The sequence below is a fragment of the Pongo abelii genome, chromosome 15 (assembly GCF_028885655.2).
Source record: "Pongo abelii isolate AG06213 chromosome 15, NHGRI_mPonAbe1-v2.0_pri, whole genome shotgun sequence".
Lineage (NCBI taxonomy): Eukaryota > Metazoa > Chordata > Mammalia > Primates > Hominidae > Pongo > Pongo abelii.
The window spans coordinates 96,045,970-96,064,853 of NC_072000.2; the positions used below are offsets into that span (position 1 = coordinate 96,045,970).

Below are 18,884 nucleotides of genomic sequence, written 5' to 3' on the forward strand. Positions count from 1 at the left end.
TCAACGAGCACTTATTACTATCTAAAATCACATTATATTATGTATTTGTTTGTGTGTTTTTTAATGATCTAGCCCCCTCAGTAGAATGTTAAGCTACATGAAAGTAGGGACTTTGTCTTGTTCACTATGGAATCATCCTTGTCTGAATAAGCATGGAATATAGGAAGTGCTCAACAAATATTTGTTGAATGGATGAGACTTACTGAATGAATAAATCATTAAGTATTCACTCGTTCAACTACCTGTCTAAACACCCACATATATCTCATTCTGAATACCTTTGCTTCAATCATTAGTAAAAGAGGTCTTATTTAAAGATAGATCCTTATACTCTTAAAAATAATTTCACTTTTTCCTTTCCCTCCACTCCCCAATCCCAGCACCTTTCTACCTTTGGAACACTGTATTTCCCCTCTCCCTCATCACTATCAACCATTCCTGAGTTTTACTAAGATATTTTAGTTTAATAGGACTTATTATAATATCCTTGCTAATTGTAAAAACTTCCAGGGCAATTCGTGATTATTTTTTAAAATTGCATAAGTATTTATCCCTTGATCTCCCAATCAAGTTCTAGGATGTATTGTATCTATATGTCTGGACACATAAAATTTCTAGGTACAAAATTATTCATGGGAGCATTGTTTGTAATAGCAAAATATTGGGAAATTACCCAAGCATCCAACAATTTAAATAAACTCTGGCTAGTTCATACAATGGAATACTTGTAGCTGTAAAAAAGAGACAAAAAACAAAAGAAAAAGAGGCTATTCTCCATTTACTAATATGGATTTTTTCCTATGATAATTATTGGTAAGTGAAGAAATTTAGCATACTTTGTATATAGTATAATAAAAGGAAGAAAAGTATACATATTCATAATTATTTGAATTTCCATTAGAAAACACTGAAAACAGATAAAATAAAAAAAGATTACCTGTAAGGGACAGGGAAAAATCAAGGTGAATATACAGAGAGGTGGGATAGAGACTTCTCAGTCTATATCTTTTTGTAACTTTTTTAGTTTTTAACTATGTGAATGTATTACCTATTTGAACATCATAACTTTTAGGTGTTGAAAATTCTCATTTCCCTTGCAACATGTCCTTTCTGGCTATAGGCTGTATGGGAGGGAGGTGGGGCCTTTGGGAGGTGATAAGGTGAATGGAATTAGTACCCTTATTTGATGTGGGGATGATTCAGTGAATCGAATTGCTCCTCTTATAAAAGAGAACCCAGGGAGATCCCTTGCCCCTCTGCCACGTGAGGACACAGTGAACAGATGGCTGTCTATGAACCAGGAAGGCAGCCCTCACCAGACGCTGAATTTGCCTGTGCCTTTATCTTGGACTGTCCAGGCTCCAGAACTGTGAGACATAAATTTCTGTTCTGTATAAGCCACCCAGTCTATGGTAATTTTGTTATAGCAGCCCACATTGGCTAAGATGTCTGTGTTCAAAAATCCTTATCTAGGCTGGGCGCGGTGACTCATGCCTGTAATCCCAGCACTCTGGGAGGCCAAGGTGGGGGGATCACTTGAGGTCAGGAGTTTGAGACCAGCCTGGCTAACATGGTGAAACCCTATCTCTACCAAAAATACAAAAATTAGCTGAGCATGGTAGCACACACCTGTAATTCCAGCTACTCAAGATACTGAAGCAGGAGAATTGCTTGAACCCAGGAGGTGGAGGTTGCACTGAGCCGAGATCGCTACTGCACTCCAGCCTGGGTGACAGAGGGAGAGTGTCTCAAAAAAAAAAAAAAAAAAAAAAAAAAAAAAAAAAAAATCCTTATCTAGTACTCCATTTTGATTTATATGGATAGACAGAAAACACATGAATAAATATGAGATAAAATGAGAGAAACAGCCAAGCATTTCTTATCACTAGTCCTCTCCTCATTTTCTTCCCCTTTATTGAAATGTCTATTCTTTTTCATTTGTTTTATTAAAGTTCTTTCTTGAGTATTTTCCTTAGTTGGGATAACCAGGTCATAAACTTTCTTAATCTGAAAGATGAATAATCTCTTGTCTGGAAATAGAAATTCTGGACTTTGGTTCTTTTGTCTTAAATAGACGGTAGATGTTGATTTCACGGTCTTCAAGCTTCTACTGTTGTATAAACAAAATCTAATACCAGTGAGGTGTATTTTGCTTTTGCTCTTTCTGTTTGGATACTTGTAATATTTCCCCCTTAACCTTAAAACTGAGGAATATATTCCTTGGATATGCCTACATTTTTTCAGTGCTCCCTGGAATTTAGTGGATTGTAATATATAGCCTTGGAACTTTCTTAATCTCAGTTAATGTTCTTCTATTTTTTTTATTATTGCCTGTCTTATATCTGTTCCTTTTTAAATCCGTCTGAAAACTCTTTTGCTCACCTGTTAGCCCTCTGGATCGCTCCTTAAGGCTCACTTTTTCCCTCGTGATTTCTAGCGATGTTCCTTAGATGGTTTGAGAAATTTCTTCATCTTGATTTTCCATGCCACTACTCTGCATTTGAACAGTGGCCATTCTATCCTTCAATTTATTCCATTTTTAATGGAAATTTTGGTATTCAGTCCCAGGAACTATTTTTATGCTGCACGTGAAGCTCTTTATTGATATTGACTGTGTTCTTGCTAATACCTCAGTGCCAATGATGGTAATCACAGAGTAGGTGCTCATTGGGTATCTGTGAAATGATTTTATTTAAAAATGTTGTTCTCGTTCAATTGTTGCCTTATCCACCAGTGACTCTAGTTTTATTCTAATGATCTTTGCTCTCAGAATGCCAGGCTACCTTAAGTGTGCTTTGAAGAGAGGGCTCAGGTATGGTTTGTGGAGCACCTCGAATTTTGACAATTGGAATAATAGATGGCAAAGTGGTCTCTAGCCCTCTGGGCTGCCATTCCACCACCTTGGAAACAGAAGGGGTTCCCCTCTTTCCAGGTCTCCTTCAACCTGCCTACCTCAGGCACAGGGAGAATGCAGCTCTCCCGGTAGGCCCATCTCTAGCCTTACTCTCAGCCACACTCCCAAAACTAAGAAAACCCTTCCCTAGGATTTCGTGGAGCTCTGCCAGCCAAACTCCCTCCAGAATCCTTCCCCTTCCCAGTCCTCTACTCCCCGCTCTGTGTTGCCAAGCACTTTGTTCTCAGGTAAACCATGAGTGAGGTAACGACATGCCAGATCTCCTCAGTGAGATTCCTCAAAGCAGGCTCCCAGTGAGCCCAGCTGTCCAGTGGCCCCGGCAGCCTTTTTTGACTTAGCAGGGCAGGTAGGCTGAAGATGAAAGCTAAAGGGAGTTAAAGGTCACAGTCTCCTCCATCTATTTATGTTACTTTTTGTGTGATTCTTCTTTAGGTGTAACTTTTTAAAATATATATTATCTTTTCTTCAGTTTCCTATAATGTTCCTTTCCACTTATTGTAATTGCTGAGATATTTGGATTTATTTCTACTGTTTTACCTCGTAGTTTTTCTATTCTTTTACCTTTATCTCTTCTCTCCTTTCTTCCTTTTTGTAGAATAGATGGATTATTCTTTAATCTTGTTTTCCTTCATCTGGTGGTTTGGAAGTTTTAGGTTACATTCTTTTTGTCTTATTTTAGTTTTTTGGTAATTATCCTTCAATTCTTAACATATATGCTGAATTGCACTTTTTTCTAACAAATTCTTAACTTATTCCCCATGTTGGTTCTCCTTATAAAGATCTTAAATACTTTATTATCCACTGAAAACTACTGCCATTTCTCCTTGTTATATTGTCTAGAGTTTTGGTTCCATCCAATTATTAAACACAAAATTTATAACTTATTTTTTATTTAATTTATTTTAATTTTTATTTTGAGACAGAGTCTAGCTCGGTCACCCAGATTGGAGTGCAGTGGCACGATCTCGACTCACTGCAACCTCCGCCTCCTGGGTTCAAGCAATTCTTATGCCTCAGCCTCCCGAGTAGCTGGGATCACAGGCATGTACCAACACATCTGGCCAATTTTTGTATTTTCTGTAGAAACGGGATTTCGTCATATTGGCCAGGCTAGTCTATAACTCCTGACCTCAGGTGATCCACCCGCCTCAGCCTCCCAAAGTGCTGGGATTACAGGCGTGGGCTACCGCGCCTGGCCATAACTTATTTTTTATAACAATTCCATTCTTTGAACACATATTTACTAAGTGCATACCTTGTGTCAGGTGCCATTCTAGACACTGGGATCTAGTAGCAAACAGCATAGACAGGGCTCCTGCTCTCCCAGGTCTTAGAACTTATATTCCAGTTTTCCTCATTGCTTCTGGCATCCTACTCCTTCATGGGAATTTCTGGATGGTAAACCCTCCAAATGTCTTTAGGTGTGAACGTTCTCTTTTCGCTGTTGTTCTTGAGTTACATAGTTTAGCTAGGTATGGAATTCTATTTTGACAGTTATTTCCCTCTATTCTTTATAATGCAAATCATTTATGCCCATCTGGCTCTCTCAGTTATCTGCTCTGCTTGTCCTCTGATTAGTATGACAATTAGTCAGTTCTATTTGCTTCCTGAGAAATAAATGCTCCTTTCTCATAGACAGTGTGAATGTGGGTGTATGTGCACATGCACATGTGCACACAGACTGGAGCCTGCACAATCCAAGATAAAGGTGCAGGCAGATTCAGTGCCTGGTGAGGGCCGCCTTTCTGGTCCATAGCCATCTGCTTACTCTATGAGGACAGAATAAGGAGGGCATATGGCAAATGGCTAGGAACACTCATGATTTCATTTGTGGTTTTCCAACAGAAGCATGCTTATATGCTGATGGGAATGACCTAGTTCATTAATCACAAAACTTGACTTTTTAACATATAGGGGAGATAACTGATGGAACAAAATCCCCCAAAAGGCCAGAAGCAGACCAGTGACTAGATTATATGACATTTTTGTGTAAGTTAGAAAAGGTACCCCTTTCTCGAAGTAGGACAGACTTACACCAGGGTAGATGGATTGAGGAGTAAAGTGTTAGCCAGACCCCAGCACCTTACTCTCTTCAGTCAAGTGCCCTTGTGCAGAATCTGAACTGAACAACCATAGCTAGCCTGGACATAGCATAGGAGATGGGGTGGGGGTGGCCTCTGAAACAGGGAGGAACACTTCTTCCTTTGAAGCAGAAGAGGTGAGCACTGCTTAATGCTTGCTACAAATATATGTATAAATAATATATGCTACAAATTCATATATATATATAAATATATATTTTGTTTAAACTATAAGTAATATAGTAACTGGAATAACTTATATTGTGAATTACTGTCTTGCATCTCATCTCAAGTCACCAAGTAAACACATATCTTCTAACCAGCCCTGGGAAATATAAAGCTTCTTACCCTTTCAAAACCACAAAAGTCTGCCCTGGAAAACTAGAAGAAAAGAAGAAACTTTAATTTTTGCTTGCATATCAGAAGGCCTAACAAAACATAGCAATTTAAATTATACTAAAGGAAATAAACCATATAAATTCCTTGAAACAAAATTATAACAAAATTTTATGTTTTTTCTATCCTAGCAGTTATGATAGCCAAACACTAAAAGCAGACTCTGATATAGTTTATACAATATCCAGGGAATTTCCCCATCAGTCTTTGCCTCATTTCATTATTTTATTAATTTACTTATACCTTAGTGTGATTCCAGAAAGGATTTGAGAAGAAAACCATGCCTTTTAATGATTTAAATGGAGGAATTAAGAAGTGTGCAGGCGGGCCCGGCGCAGTGGCTCACACCTGTAATCCTAGCACTTTGGGAGGCTGAGGCAGGCGGATCACGAGGTCAGGAGTTTGAAACCAGCCTGGCCAACATGGTGAAACTCCATTTCTCCCAAAAATATAAAAATTAACTGGGCGTGGTGGCGCAGGCCTGTAATCCCAGCTACTCGGGAGGCGGAGGCAGGAGAATTGTTTGAACCTAGGAGGCGGAGATTGCAGGGAGCTGAGATCACGCACGCCACTGCATTCCAGCCTGATGACACAGCGAGACTCAGTCTCAAAAAAAAAGAAGTGTGCTGGCATATGCAAGTCTGCCACCCATTGGGTTTAGGAAGGCACACCCTCAACCTATTATTTTCTGCTTTGCCACTCTGTTCCTTCTGCCCAGCCCAGAGCAGTCCAGAGATCAGGACTTACAATACACAATCCCTGTCTACTTCTCTGCACTTTGAATTTAAGCCATTGTAGCGTTCCTGGTTTCAACTCTCTGTTTTAGCAATTATATAATAAGCATGTAAAAAAAACCCCAGATCCCCTAGTCATCTGAGCAACAAATGGTACTTTCTCAGAGATGGTGAGGAAGGTTCAGGTATACGTGAATATTCTTATACTTGAAGAAAGATAATAATTACCATGTATAAGAAATACCTGCGTCTCAATCAATACCATTTCCCCTTCTTTACTTCCCTCTATCTTTTCTCCTACTGATCCCAAGTCTTTATTGCTTGTCTCATCTCTGTTGTGGTAATTTTTGAGAGGTACTTGTTAACATGTTTAAGAATTTTATGGTAAGCATATTAACAATCTTCACCTAAACACGTATTTCCCTTCACTCAATCCCAATACTTACTTTTCACTTATGTTACTTTGTAATACTATATGTGGCTTTATAAATTACCTTAAAGCATTTGGGTAACATATATAGCTATAAATAAATGGATCAATCAATAGGTAGGTAGACAGATCTTTTCTGCATGTATATATTTAAAACTTACTATAAATTTGTACAGCAATACAACTAGCACCATTTCCAAATTATATATTCAATACTACGAGGTAAAGGAAAAAGTTGCTGTATTATGCCTTTATGTTTTTCGAAAGAAAGAAGCATTTCAAGATACACCACACATAAGTCAAGTATTAAATATTTCTTTTTGTGTCACAGAAGATATTTAAGATTAGCTATTAGTTACAAAGCAATTTACATACCGATAAGATGTAGTGTGATGGATAACGAAGATCTTCACTTACAAAAAGGCCCAAAGAGGTGAGGATAACTAAAAAATGATTCGTTAAAACCATATCCACCAATGAAAGGTCTTCATGTTCTAAACGAAGAAATCATACCATGGATTAAAAAGTAAGAAAAAAAGTGAGTTCCTTAGTGAAGCAAAGATATTTTATAGATATTAATCAAATATTGATGTAAGTAAAATGCTCAAGATGAAGGCAATGTTAGAGGAGTTACCTTCTTGAAGTTGGGAATAGATAGTCTGTGTCATGTTAAACCATGTGGTATCATAATCATGCCAGAATCCACCAAAGTTTACGCCTATGTAAACACCTACCATGAAACAAAAGGAAAATTAAAGCCAGGCAACTTTACAAGGTGAGTCACCTTCAGGGGCAAGAGCCCAGAGTCCGTTCCAACTCCCTCTCAGCACTTTGACTCTCACTTCCCCAAGCATTGGAAAGATGAAGTAACTTCAAGTTACACCACATAATATTAGCCAATCATCTGATTGACTCCTAGAATGATTACTGCTGGGAATAATATGCCCTTAAAATCAACCCTCTTAAGGTATTGGTTCATTCTCTTAAAATATCTTCCAAATCGTACTGTATCTTTTTTTACATAGAAGGGCATCAGAATATGCCAAATATGCCACTTTAGTTTAAGGATTTTTTTTTGACCTGAAGGCAATTGAGAATCAACAAATGCAGTCTCTGCCCTCCCTTTATCTGCTTAAAAGCAAAGCGTAAATTGCTCCTTGTACCAGAAAAAAAAAGAGCATTTTTATCACTGGAGATAGGGAGCCCTTATCTGCCATTAGTTCCCCTATATATTTTCTAGTCACAACTTCCTTACAGCTAATTGTTCCTTGATTCCTAAATCCACTTCCTTTGTGAAAATGCTATATAATTTCCTGATTTAACCACTTGATCTTCACTTCTTTTTTGTGAACTGCCATGCACATAAATAATAAAAAAAAATTGTGTGCCTTTTATCCTGTTAATCTGTTATTTGGGCTGGGCATGGTGGCTCACGCCTATAATCCCAGCACTTTGAGAGGCCAAGGCAGGAGGATCACTTGAGCCCAGGAGTTTGAGACCAGCCTGGGCAACATGGTATAACCCTGTCTCTACAAAAAATACAAAATTAGCCGGGCATGGTGGTGCATGCCTGTAGTCCCAGCTACTCAGAAGGCTGAGGTGAGAGGATCGCTTGAGCTTGGGAGGTCAAGGCTGTAGTGAGCTATGATCATGCGACTCCAGGCTGGGAGACAAAGAGAGAACCTATCTCAAAAAAAAAAAAAAAAAAGAAATCTGTTGTGTCGATTTAATTCATAGAGCCCTATTCACTAAGCATAAGAGAACAGAGGAAAATTTTTCCTCCCTAACAGTACCCTTCTAAGCATAAAGATGCTCCTATTTCAGGAGTACAATTTTAGTTAATAATAATTTTTTAAAACTCCAAAGAAGAAAATTAAAATGTAAACTCCAAGACAGGAGAAACTATGATTTGCTTTTTTATTTGTGATTTTAAAAACAGAAAAAACTTTTGCTAAAGTTTCATTAAAACCTTGTAAATGAAGAAGATTGAACACATCACAAATCCTAAAGTACTTTGTTCCCCAACCCCACCTTTTCTTGGTCATAGGTAGGAATGTCTAGAGTCTTTTGTGTTTTAAATGTGAGGTGCTGATCTGAGGTTTTGTCAAAGGGCATAACTACTGGGCTGGGGAGGAGGGGAGGCTAAGGAACCTTGGCAATCTAACACATATACTTTATTTCCAAAAGAAGACATTTGTAGAACGAGGCATATTTTGAAGGGTGAGTTTTAACTCCCAGCTCTTTTCTGTTTAAGGAAAGCTGTAGAAGGAAGTGTTATTTATTATTGTATACTTTTTCCAGGAAGAGGAAAACTAAAGACAAACTTTGCCTTTCTGAGAATTAAGTCTAGTTTTACAGATAATGGTGGGAATTTTTTTTTTTCTTTTTTTTGACAGAGTCTCACTCCGTCACCCAGGCTGGGGTGCAGTGGCGCAATCTCCACTCACTGCAACCTTCGCCTCCCAGGTTCAAGCAATTCTCGTGCCTCATCCTCCTGAGTAGCTGGGATTACAGGTGTTCACCACCATGTCTGGCTAAATTTTAGTATTTTTGGTAGGGACAGGGTTTCGCCATGTTGGCTAGGCCGGTCTCGAACTCCTGATCTCAAGTGATTCGCCCACCTCAGCCTCCCAAAGTGCTGAAATTACAGGTGTGAGCTACCACCCAGCCTAACGGTGGGATATTTTAAGTGGGAATAATTATAGATGTTCAGCATGCTATCACATGACCAGATTCTTGCAAAAAAGCACTATTTAATGAAGACATAATAAAATAAACACTTTACGCTGGTTAATATTTACAGAGTAAAATTAAGTTATGGGCTACTCTCTGTGACAAACTATCCCAGGGCTTACAGAAGCTGATGCAGACCATTGTGAAAAGTTTAGCTTTTATTCTAATGGCAAAGGGAAGCCACAGGAGTGTTGGAAGCAGGGAAGTGATGTGATCTGGTTTATACTTGAGAACATCACTCTGGTGGGTGTATGGAGGCTGGTTTGTATTGGCACAAGAATGGAAATAGACAGACCACTTAAGAGGCTGTTAATTAGTCTAATAAAAAAATGTTGACTTGACCTAAGATTTTAGCAGAGAAGTGAGGTGGTCACATTGGGGATGGACCCTGGAGACAGCACAATCGGGGAATGTTGTGAGGGTAAGAGCAGTCAAGAATGTGTCCTAGATTTCAGTTCTGACCAATTTAATACTAATTGGGATGAGAAATACTGGAGAGAAACAGATTTTTTGAGGGAGATGAATCAAGAGTTCTGGATTAGACTTGCTGTATTTGAGATGCTTATTAGCCATCAAGAAGAAATACATAATAGACAACTGAAGAGAGGAGTAGTATTGTTTCAAAGGAGTGGTCAGCAGCAGCAATATAGATTTGGGAATCATCAGCCTGAAGATGGCATTACTGCCATCAGACTGGATTAAGTCTTCCAGAGGGAGAATGTGGTAACTTAAGGAAGGAGAGTCAAAAACAAAGCCCTAGGTTTGCATTTAGGGGTCACACCAAAAAGGAGCCCTCCTAGAAAACTAAAGAGTGACCAATGAGAAAATATAAAGAACTTGAAAGTGGTTATCAAGAAAGCCAAAAGAAGAAAGTGTTTTGAGCAGAGACTGGTCGACTGTGTTAAATGCTGCTGGAAAGGAAAGTAGAATGGGCATAAAAGACTGGCTGTTGGAATTGGCAATATGAAAATTGTGAGTGGCCTTGAGAAGAAATGTTTTAGTACAGTGATGGAAACCAGAGTCTGATTTGTAGTGGAAAGAAGATAAAATGGGAAGTGGAAAAACAGCATCATCTACATTAAATTCTGGCCTTAAATTTTTTTTTTGAAGGGGAACAGAGAAGTGGAGATGGAAGTAAAGTGAGATAAACGAAGGTTTTGTTTAAGATGGGGGATATCAGGGTATGTCTCTATCCTAATGGATACAATCCAGTGAGGAGGAAGAGTATGATGATGTTGGAGAGAAAGATGAGAATTGCACAACAGATGCAAGAGCAAGGTTGTTCAGATGGCTGCAAGGAATGGGATCCAGAACACAAGGGCTGAGGAGTAGCCTTTGATTGCAGCAGAGACATTTCTTACAGTGCAACAGGCAGAAAAGGCAAAGCATACAAATGCAGGTATGATGGCAGATTTCCAGTTGCAACAATGGGGTTTCTATAATCAATCTTTATTTTCTCTGAAGTATTATATAAAGGCACAGCCAAGAGTAAGAGGGGAAGAGTATTTGAGGAGTGGAAAGAAGTGTGATAAATTTTGCAGAGTGGGAAAATAAATATACAAGGGAAGAGTGATAGGATTTATAGGCAGTAGTCTTTACAGGGAGTACTGAGTGCCCACTTAAGATTTATGATCATGAATTTAGAGTGAGACTGGTCAGTGAAATGTCAAAATGAGACTAGCATGCAATTTTTCCCCAGCAATATTCTGCTTTTGCAGGGCAGGAGCAGAGATGGTTTTAGAGTTGGGGTTGGGCAGGCAAGGAAGAAAAAGAAGAGCAAGAGAGTTACAAAAGTATTTTAAAAGATGGGCTCTGAGAATTATGGTGAGAACAGAGGAAAATAAGGATGTTGGGTAGTGAAAAAAAGTGATAGTGACAATGGATTAAGATCTCAATGAGATCAAAGAAATGTTGGAGTATGAGTACTAGAACAGACTGACAGAATAAGAGGCAGTGGACAGAGTGTACGATGCAGGTACTACGGATTTCAGAGATAATGACATTAGAGATGACAAGGTCAAGAGTTTAATCACTTACATCTTTACTCCATCTTGAGTTAACTTTTGTATACGGAGAAAGGCAAGGATCCGGTTTCATTTTTCTTTTGCGTATGGCTAGCCAGCTACCCCAGCACCATTTATTGAATAGGGTCTTTTCCCTAATGCTTATTTTTGTTAACTTTGTTGAAGATCAGATGGTAGTAGGGGTGTGGCTTTATTTCTGGATCCTCTATTCTGTTCCATTGGTCTATGTGTCTGGTTTTGTACCAGTGCCATGCTCTTTTGGTTACTGCAGTCTTGTAGTATAGTTTGAAGTTGGGTAATATGATACCTCAGGCTTTGTTCTTTTTGCTTAGGATTGCTTTGGTTATTTGGGCTCTTTTTTGTTCCATATGAATTTTAGAATAGTTTTTTCTAATTCTGTGAAAAATAACATTGGCAGCTTGATAGGAATAGTATTGAATCTGTAGATTGCTTGGGCAGTAAGGCCATTTTGATGGTAATGATTCTTCCAATCCATGAGCATGGAGTGTTTTTCCATTTGTTTGTATCATCTATGATTTATTTTAGCAGTGTTTTGTACTCCTCCTTGTAGAGATCTTTCACCTCCTTGGTTAGATGTATTCCTAGGGGGGTGTGTGTGTGTGTGTGTGTGTGTGTGGTGGGGGTTATTGTAAATGGGATTGTGCTCTTGATTTGGCTCTCAGCTTGAATGATTTTGGTGTATAGGAATGCTACTGATTTTTCTACATTGATTTTTGTATCTTGAAACTTTATTGAAATTGTTTACCAGTTCTGGAAGCTTTTTGGTAGAGTCTTTAGGAGTTTCTAGGTATAAAATCATATTGTCAGTGAAGACAGAGAGTTTGACTTCTTCTATTGGATGCCTTCTTCTCCTATTTGGATGCATTTTATTTCTTCCTGTTGCTTGATTGCTCTGGCTAGGACTTCCAGTACTGTGTTGAATAGAAGAGGTGAGAGTGAGCATCCTTGTCTTGTTCTGGTTCTCAAGGTGAATGCTTCCAGCTTTGGCCCGTTCCGTATAATGTTATCTGTGTGTTTGTCATAGATGTCTCCTATTATTTTGAGGTATGTTCCTTCAATGTCTTGTTGGTTGAGAGTTTTTAACATGAAGGGATGTTAGGTTTTATCAAGGGTTTTTTCCACATCTATTGAGATCATTATATAGCTTTCGTTTTTAGTTCTATTTATATGGTAAATCACATTTTTATGTTATTTAAAAAATGTCAATAGCTTTTGGGGTACAAGTAGTTTTTTGTTACATGGATGAATTATGTAGCTGTGAATTCTGAGATTTTAGTGCAGCCATCACCCAAGTAGTGTACATTGTACCTAATGTGTGGTTTTTTACCCCTAGTTCTCTCCCAACCTCTCCCTTCTGAGTCTCCAAAGTCCATTACATCACTCTGTATGCATTTGCTTGCTCATAGCTTAACTCCCACTTATAAGTGAGAACATATGGTTTTTGGTTTTCCACTCCTGTGTTACTTCACTTAGAATAATGGCCTCCAGCTCCATCTAAGTTGCTGCAAAAGACATTGTTTCATTCCTTTTTATGGCTTAGTAGTATTCCATGATGTATGTATGCCACACTTTATCTGTTCATCAGTTGATGGGCACTTAGGTTTGTTCCACATCTTTGCAATTGTGAATTGTGCTGCTATAAACATATGTGTGCAAGTGTCTTTTTCATATAATGACTTCTTTTCCTTTGGGTAGATACCCAGAAGTGGGATTGCTGGATCAAATGGTAGATCTACTTGTAGTTCTTTAAGGAATCTCCACACTGTTTTTCATAGAGGTTGTACTAATTTACATTCCGACCAGCAGTGTATAAGCATTACCTTTCCCCCACATCTATACTGCCCAAAACAATCTATAGATTTAATGCAATTCCCATCAAAATAACGACATCATTTTTCACAGAATTAGAAAAAAAATCCTAAAATTCATATGAAACCAAAAAAGAGCCCAAATAGCTAAAGTATTCCTAAGCAAAAAGAATAACATTTCTTGATTTGCATATGTTGAACCAATTTTGCATCCCAGGAATGAAGCCTACTTGATCGTGATGAATTAACTTTTTTTTTTTTTTTTAGATGGAGTTTTGCTCTTGTCACCCAGGCTGGAATGCAATGGCGTGGTCTCGGCTCACTGCAACCTCTGCCTCCCGGGTTCAAGAGATTCTCCTGCCTCAGCCTCCCGAGTAGCTGGGATTACAGGCACTCACTACCATGCCCTACTAATTTTTGTATCTTAGTAGAGACAGGATTTCACCATGTTGGCCAGGCTGGTCTTGAACTCCTGACCTCAGGTGATTTGCCCACCTCAGCCTCCCAAAGTCCTGGGATTACAGGCGTGAGTCACCGTGCCCAGCCTTGAATTAACTTTTTATTTTTTATTTTTATTTTTTAATTTTATTTATTTATTTTAATAATATTTATTTATTTGTTTTATTATACTTTAAGTTCTGGTATACATGTGCAGAACATGCAGGTTTGTTGCATAGGTGTACATGTGCCATGGTGGTTTGCTACACCCATCAACCCATCATTTACATTAGATATTTCTCCTAATGCTATCCCTCCTCTTGTCCCCCACCCCTCAACAGGCCCTGGTGTGTGATGTTCCCCTCCCTATGCCCATAGGTTCTCATTGTTCAACTCCCACTTATGAGTGAGAACATGCGGTGTTTGGTTTTCTGTTCCTGTGTTAGTTTGCTGAGAATGATGGTTTCCAGCTTCATCCATGTCCCTGCAAAAGACATGAACTCATTCTTTTTTTATGACTGCATAGTAATATGCTGCTGGATTCTTTTTGCTAATATTTTGCCAAGAATTTTTCTGTCTATGTTCATCAAAATATTGGCTTCTAGTTTTCTTTTTTTGTTGTGTCTTTGCCAGGTTTTGGTATCAGGGTGATGCTGGCTTCATAGAATGAGTTAGGGAGGAGATCCTGCTCCTCAATTTTTTGGGAATAGTTTCAGTAGGATTGGTACCAGCTCTTCTTTGCATGTCTAGTAGAATTTGGCTGTGAATTCATCTGGTCCAGGGTTTTTTTTTTTGTTCATAGGTTGTAAAGACATGGAATCGACCTAAATACCCATCAATGGTGGACTGGATAAAGACAATGTGGCACACCATGGAATACAATGCAGCCATAAAAAGAATGAAATCATCTCCTTTCCAGCAATATAGATGCAGCTGGAGGCCATTATCCTAAGTGAATTAACACAGGCAACAGAAAACCAAATACCACATGTTCTCACTTGTAGGCGGGAGCTACTCACAGACCTGAAGATGGCAACAATAGACATTGGGGACTACTAGCTGGGGGAGGGAAGGGAGCAATGGTTGAAAAACTAACTATTGGGTGCTATGCTCACTACCTGGGTGGTGGGCTCATTCATATTCCAAACCTTAGCATCACACAATATACCCACATAACAAACCTGCACATGTACCTCCCCTCAAATCTAAAATAAAAGTTGAAATTATTAAATAAAAAATTTTAAGAAGAATATTACCATAGGAGTAAGATAGGGGAAAGATCATTGGAGGACAGGAAGCCTTGAAGCTAGGTACTGCATGGATCATCCATATGGATGGTGAAGTCACCAAAAATAGTGACAGAAGTCAAGCGGAGAGGAAGGCAGGGACCTAGAGATTAAACTTGTAAATGAATGAATGTGAGCGGTGAGGAGGTCACCAAATACTGGCAACCAAGAAGAGTTAGAGGGAGGTAAAGTCTGAGTTCAAAAAAGCTCCACGTTTCAGACAAGAGGACAGGAGTAGTGATTAAGCAGTAATCCTAAGGAGCAAAGACAAGAACCCTCACCCTGGGTTTTGAAATATGTGATATGTGGGAGGGCTGAGGGGAAAGAATGTCATCTGGGGATGAGCCGGTACTCTTTATGGAAAGAAAGTTAAGGGACCATTCAGAGAAAAAGTGAGTGATATGGGGGAGTTTGTTAATGACAGGCCACAAATTCTAATGAAAGGATTTGGGTGGATAGAGAGGGATAAAAGTTTGAATCAAATTAGAGGATATTCAGAACAGTATGTGGGATAGGATAACCAGAAATGATCTGGGGAGGCTTATGTTCTGGTAACTGATGGGAGGCCTGATGGTTTATGTCTTAAGAATATCCTAGAGGAGGAAAGGGGGTAATAAGTCCAAACTGGAGTACATGGGGCTGATGCATAGCTGTTCCCACCATTAACTCCATGTGGTATGAAGGCCAGGAGGACAAACAAGGCCTCCCAAAGGAACTGCTAGTTGGGTGTGGTGGCATGTACCTGTAGTCCCAGCTACGTGGGAGGCTGAGGTGGGAGGATTGCTTGAGCCTAGGAGTTTGAGGCTGTAGTGAGCCATGATTGTGCCTCTGCATTCCAGCCTGGGCAACAGAGAGAGACCCTGTCTCAAAAAAAAAAAAAAAAATTTGCTGATTTAGGCAGTCACAGCTTGATACTGTGAGAACTTCCTTTATTGCTTCAGCACAGTGGTGACCAGTTGGGGAAAAGGTGGTTTCACCGAAAGAACCTGTTGCTGAAGTTGTTTGTTTTCTTGAGGGGTTGAGGTGGCCTCATGAGTGTGATCCCAAGGAATTAAGACTGGTGCTTCTTTCCCATGACTTTCATTTGTGAGGCAGAATCAAGCATGAGGAGTTGAGAACGACCCCTCTCCTATGGCTCACGGAAGTAAGGTAGGTATTGGTGTTTGGGTAAAGACAAGGAGGAGGAGGTCCTAGCCAGGCCCTCCTATTCACAGAACAACATAAGAAAAGGAGCCAAGTTTCTATCTGGATTGACATAGTGTAGCATGTGACAGCAGGGAGTGGAAAAAGACACAATTATTAGATTGGTGCAAAAATAATCACGGTTTTTGCCATTAAAAGTAATTGCAAAAACTGCGATTACTTTTGCACCAACCTAGTAAAACTAAAAGAATTCAGCAGAAGCAGACTATAAGCCATTAGGAAGTCAAAGAGATTTGGGCAAGGTTATTTGTCTATCCCTATACTGATGCATACTGTTTTAATCTATTGCTTTATAATAAGTCATGCTAGGACAAATTTTTGTTTTTTTTTTTCTTTAAAATTATGTTTGTTATTCATGGTGTATCATTCTCCCATATGAATTTTGTGTTTGGCTTGCCAATTTCCACACCCTCCCTGACACAAAAAAGAAAACACACACACACACACACACACACACACCAAAAACATTGTTATAATTTTTCTTGGAATCATATTGAATTGATAAATTTGTAATACATTTTATTTATAATAAATTTATTTATAAAATAAATCTTTATAATACCAGAAGTTCCTGCTTATAAACATGAAATCTCTTATTTATTTTGGTCTTTTTTTATGACCTTCATTAGTTTTATAATTTCTACACAATAGGTCTTGCAACTCCTTTTTTTATTCCTGGGTACTTTTTGGGATTTCTTACCTTAATAGGATTTTTAAAATTATAATCTTTAATTAGTCCTTGGTGGAGTGATTTTTATACATTGCTATTCTATCTCACAACCTTCTAGCATACCCATATTTGTTCTGAGTTTTTCTATAGATCTTTTTGGATTTTTATGTAGGTATACATATTATCTATGAGTAATAAAATTTGTTTCTTATTTTTTAAGTTTTAAATTTATTTTCCTTTATATTCACTGAATTTGGGGTCTAGGAGGTCATCAATTAGCTAGGAACAATAATTAAAATAATACTATTAGTAGTTGAAATGTGTAATGACATTGTGATATTGTGATATAATGAGAAATACATATTTGGTTTTCGTCCCTGGCTCTTGATAGAGAACTTCTAAAACCTCCATAATTTCCTGCATGATAGAGGGCTAGGAACATCCTTTGTTATAACATTTGGTCTTTGGCCCCAGTTCCTGATACAGAACCCCTAAACTCCTTGGAATTTCCTGGGTGATGGGATTGTCTTTTGTTCTAATGAAGCAACTCTTGACAGACTCCCAGATAGCTTTAAGATGTGGGGTGCTCACCAGAAAAAGCAAGCCATGATTAGAAGCTTAGAGCCTTCAGCCCCACAGCGCATCTCCCAGGAAGTGGGGAGGGGGTGGAGATTGAATAAATAATTGATCATGCCTATGTGATAAAGCTTCCATAAAAATCCTTACAGTGCAGGTTTTGGAATGCTAAAACACATCTACATACCAGGGGTGTGGCGTGTCACAACTCCACAGGGACAGAAGCTCCTTTTCTTGGGAATCTTCCGGACCTTGCCTAACTGTTTACTGTATCCTTTGTTTTGACCTTTATAATAAACTGGCAAACCTAAATAAACGTTCCCCTGGGTTCTGTGAGTTGTGCTAGCAAATTATTGAACTCAAGGAATAGTTTGTGGGACCTCCCCAAATTATAATTAGTTGATTAGAACTACAACCTGGGACTTGTGACTGGCATTTGAATTGGGGGATAGTCTTGTGGGACTGAGCCCTTAATCTGTTGTTGGTTGGGGAGGGGGATCTGTGCTAACTCCAGATAGCTAGTGCCAGAATTGAATTAAATCATAGGACACCTAGTCGGTCATCCACAGAGAACTGGAGAATCACTGGGTGTGGAAAATCCATACATTTGGTATTAGAGTGTTATGAAATGAATATAGAGAGAAACAGTTGTTTCTTTCCCTATATAGATGCTCTCAGATATTACAGCAGTAATAAAAAAATGCAAACATAAACTAAGTAATGTGGTATTTCAGGAACAACAATACCTATTTATACATGTCAGGAATAGCAGATAATCTCTGGGAGAAAGTAACATATTAATGGAGGGCATGGGATAAATGAAATTAGGAGACACACTAAAGTCACAATTAACATGGCAAAAAGTCACAGCAAGAAAACATACTTAGTATATCACACTTGCAAGTAGACAAGATACAGTATTGAAGAATAAATTTTTAGGTATTTTTAGGAAACAATTTTCCTTCCCTATGTCTATGCATTTATTTCTGCTGCCAGTTAAACATTACTGTTACAAAATAGAAAAGGCCAACATCAACATTTAATGAAGCTGTAAACCTACCATCAAGTATTGTATCCACAATGAAGCCTAGTAATGCCACATCATTGGCACAGGGGCATTTTGTCACTTTGAGATCTACCACATGTGGATATAATTTACTGATCTCGCTTTCTGGAATCACATCCCCAAGAGTCCACTGAAGAATCGGTTCTGCGGAAATCAAATTTGGGTGTTTAAATTGTGGGAGCACCCTTGAAAATGGATGCTACTTTCCTTTAAAGGTTTTAAAAGAACTATGTAAAGAAACTATTCTATAGTTCAAAAAAGGTGCATTACCTCACTCTGCTTTGGTTAAAAATCAGTCAGTGACTATTTTCCAGGATATAAGGAGTAAAGTCTAATTCCCCTTGGTGGGGGGCTGGCAAGGTTACATTGCAGAAGAACATGTGGAATGGGAGAGATTGCTTTGGCCACATTTGAAAAATACCATTTGCCACAGGATCTATCCCTAGAAACGGAATTGCTGGATCACAGAATACGCACATTTATAACTTCTGAGCCCACTCATTT

The 18,884-nt window shown here is 38.6% G+C and overlaps 1 protein-coding gene across 1 annotated transcript in view; it reads right to left on the reverse strand.

Annotated features, from left to right (window-relative positions):
- Positions 1 to 18,884, reverse strand: part of CATSPERB (cation channel sperm associated auxiliary subunit beta) — a 156,898-nt gene that overhangs the window by 105,110 nt on the left and 32,904 nt on the right. The window contains exons 7-10 of the mRNA XM_024231934.3: positions 18,375 to 18,524; positions 7,190 to 7,285; positions 6,931 to 7,049; positions 5,344 to 5,376 (exon numbers count right to left, since the gene is read on the reverse strand). Of these exons, the coding sequence (XP_024087702.3) occupies positions 5,344 to 5,376; positions 6,931 to 7,049; positions 7,190 to 7,285; positions 18,375 to 18,524 (398 nt within the window). The remainder of the gene's footprint in view (positions 1 to 5,343; positions 5,377 to 6,930; positions 7,050 to 7,189; positions 7,286 to 18,374; positions 18,525 to 18,884) is intronic.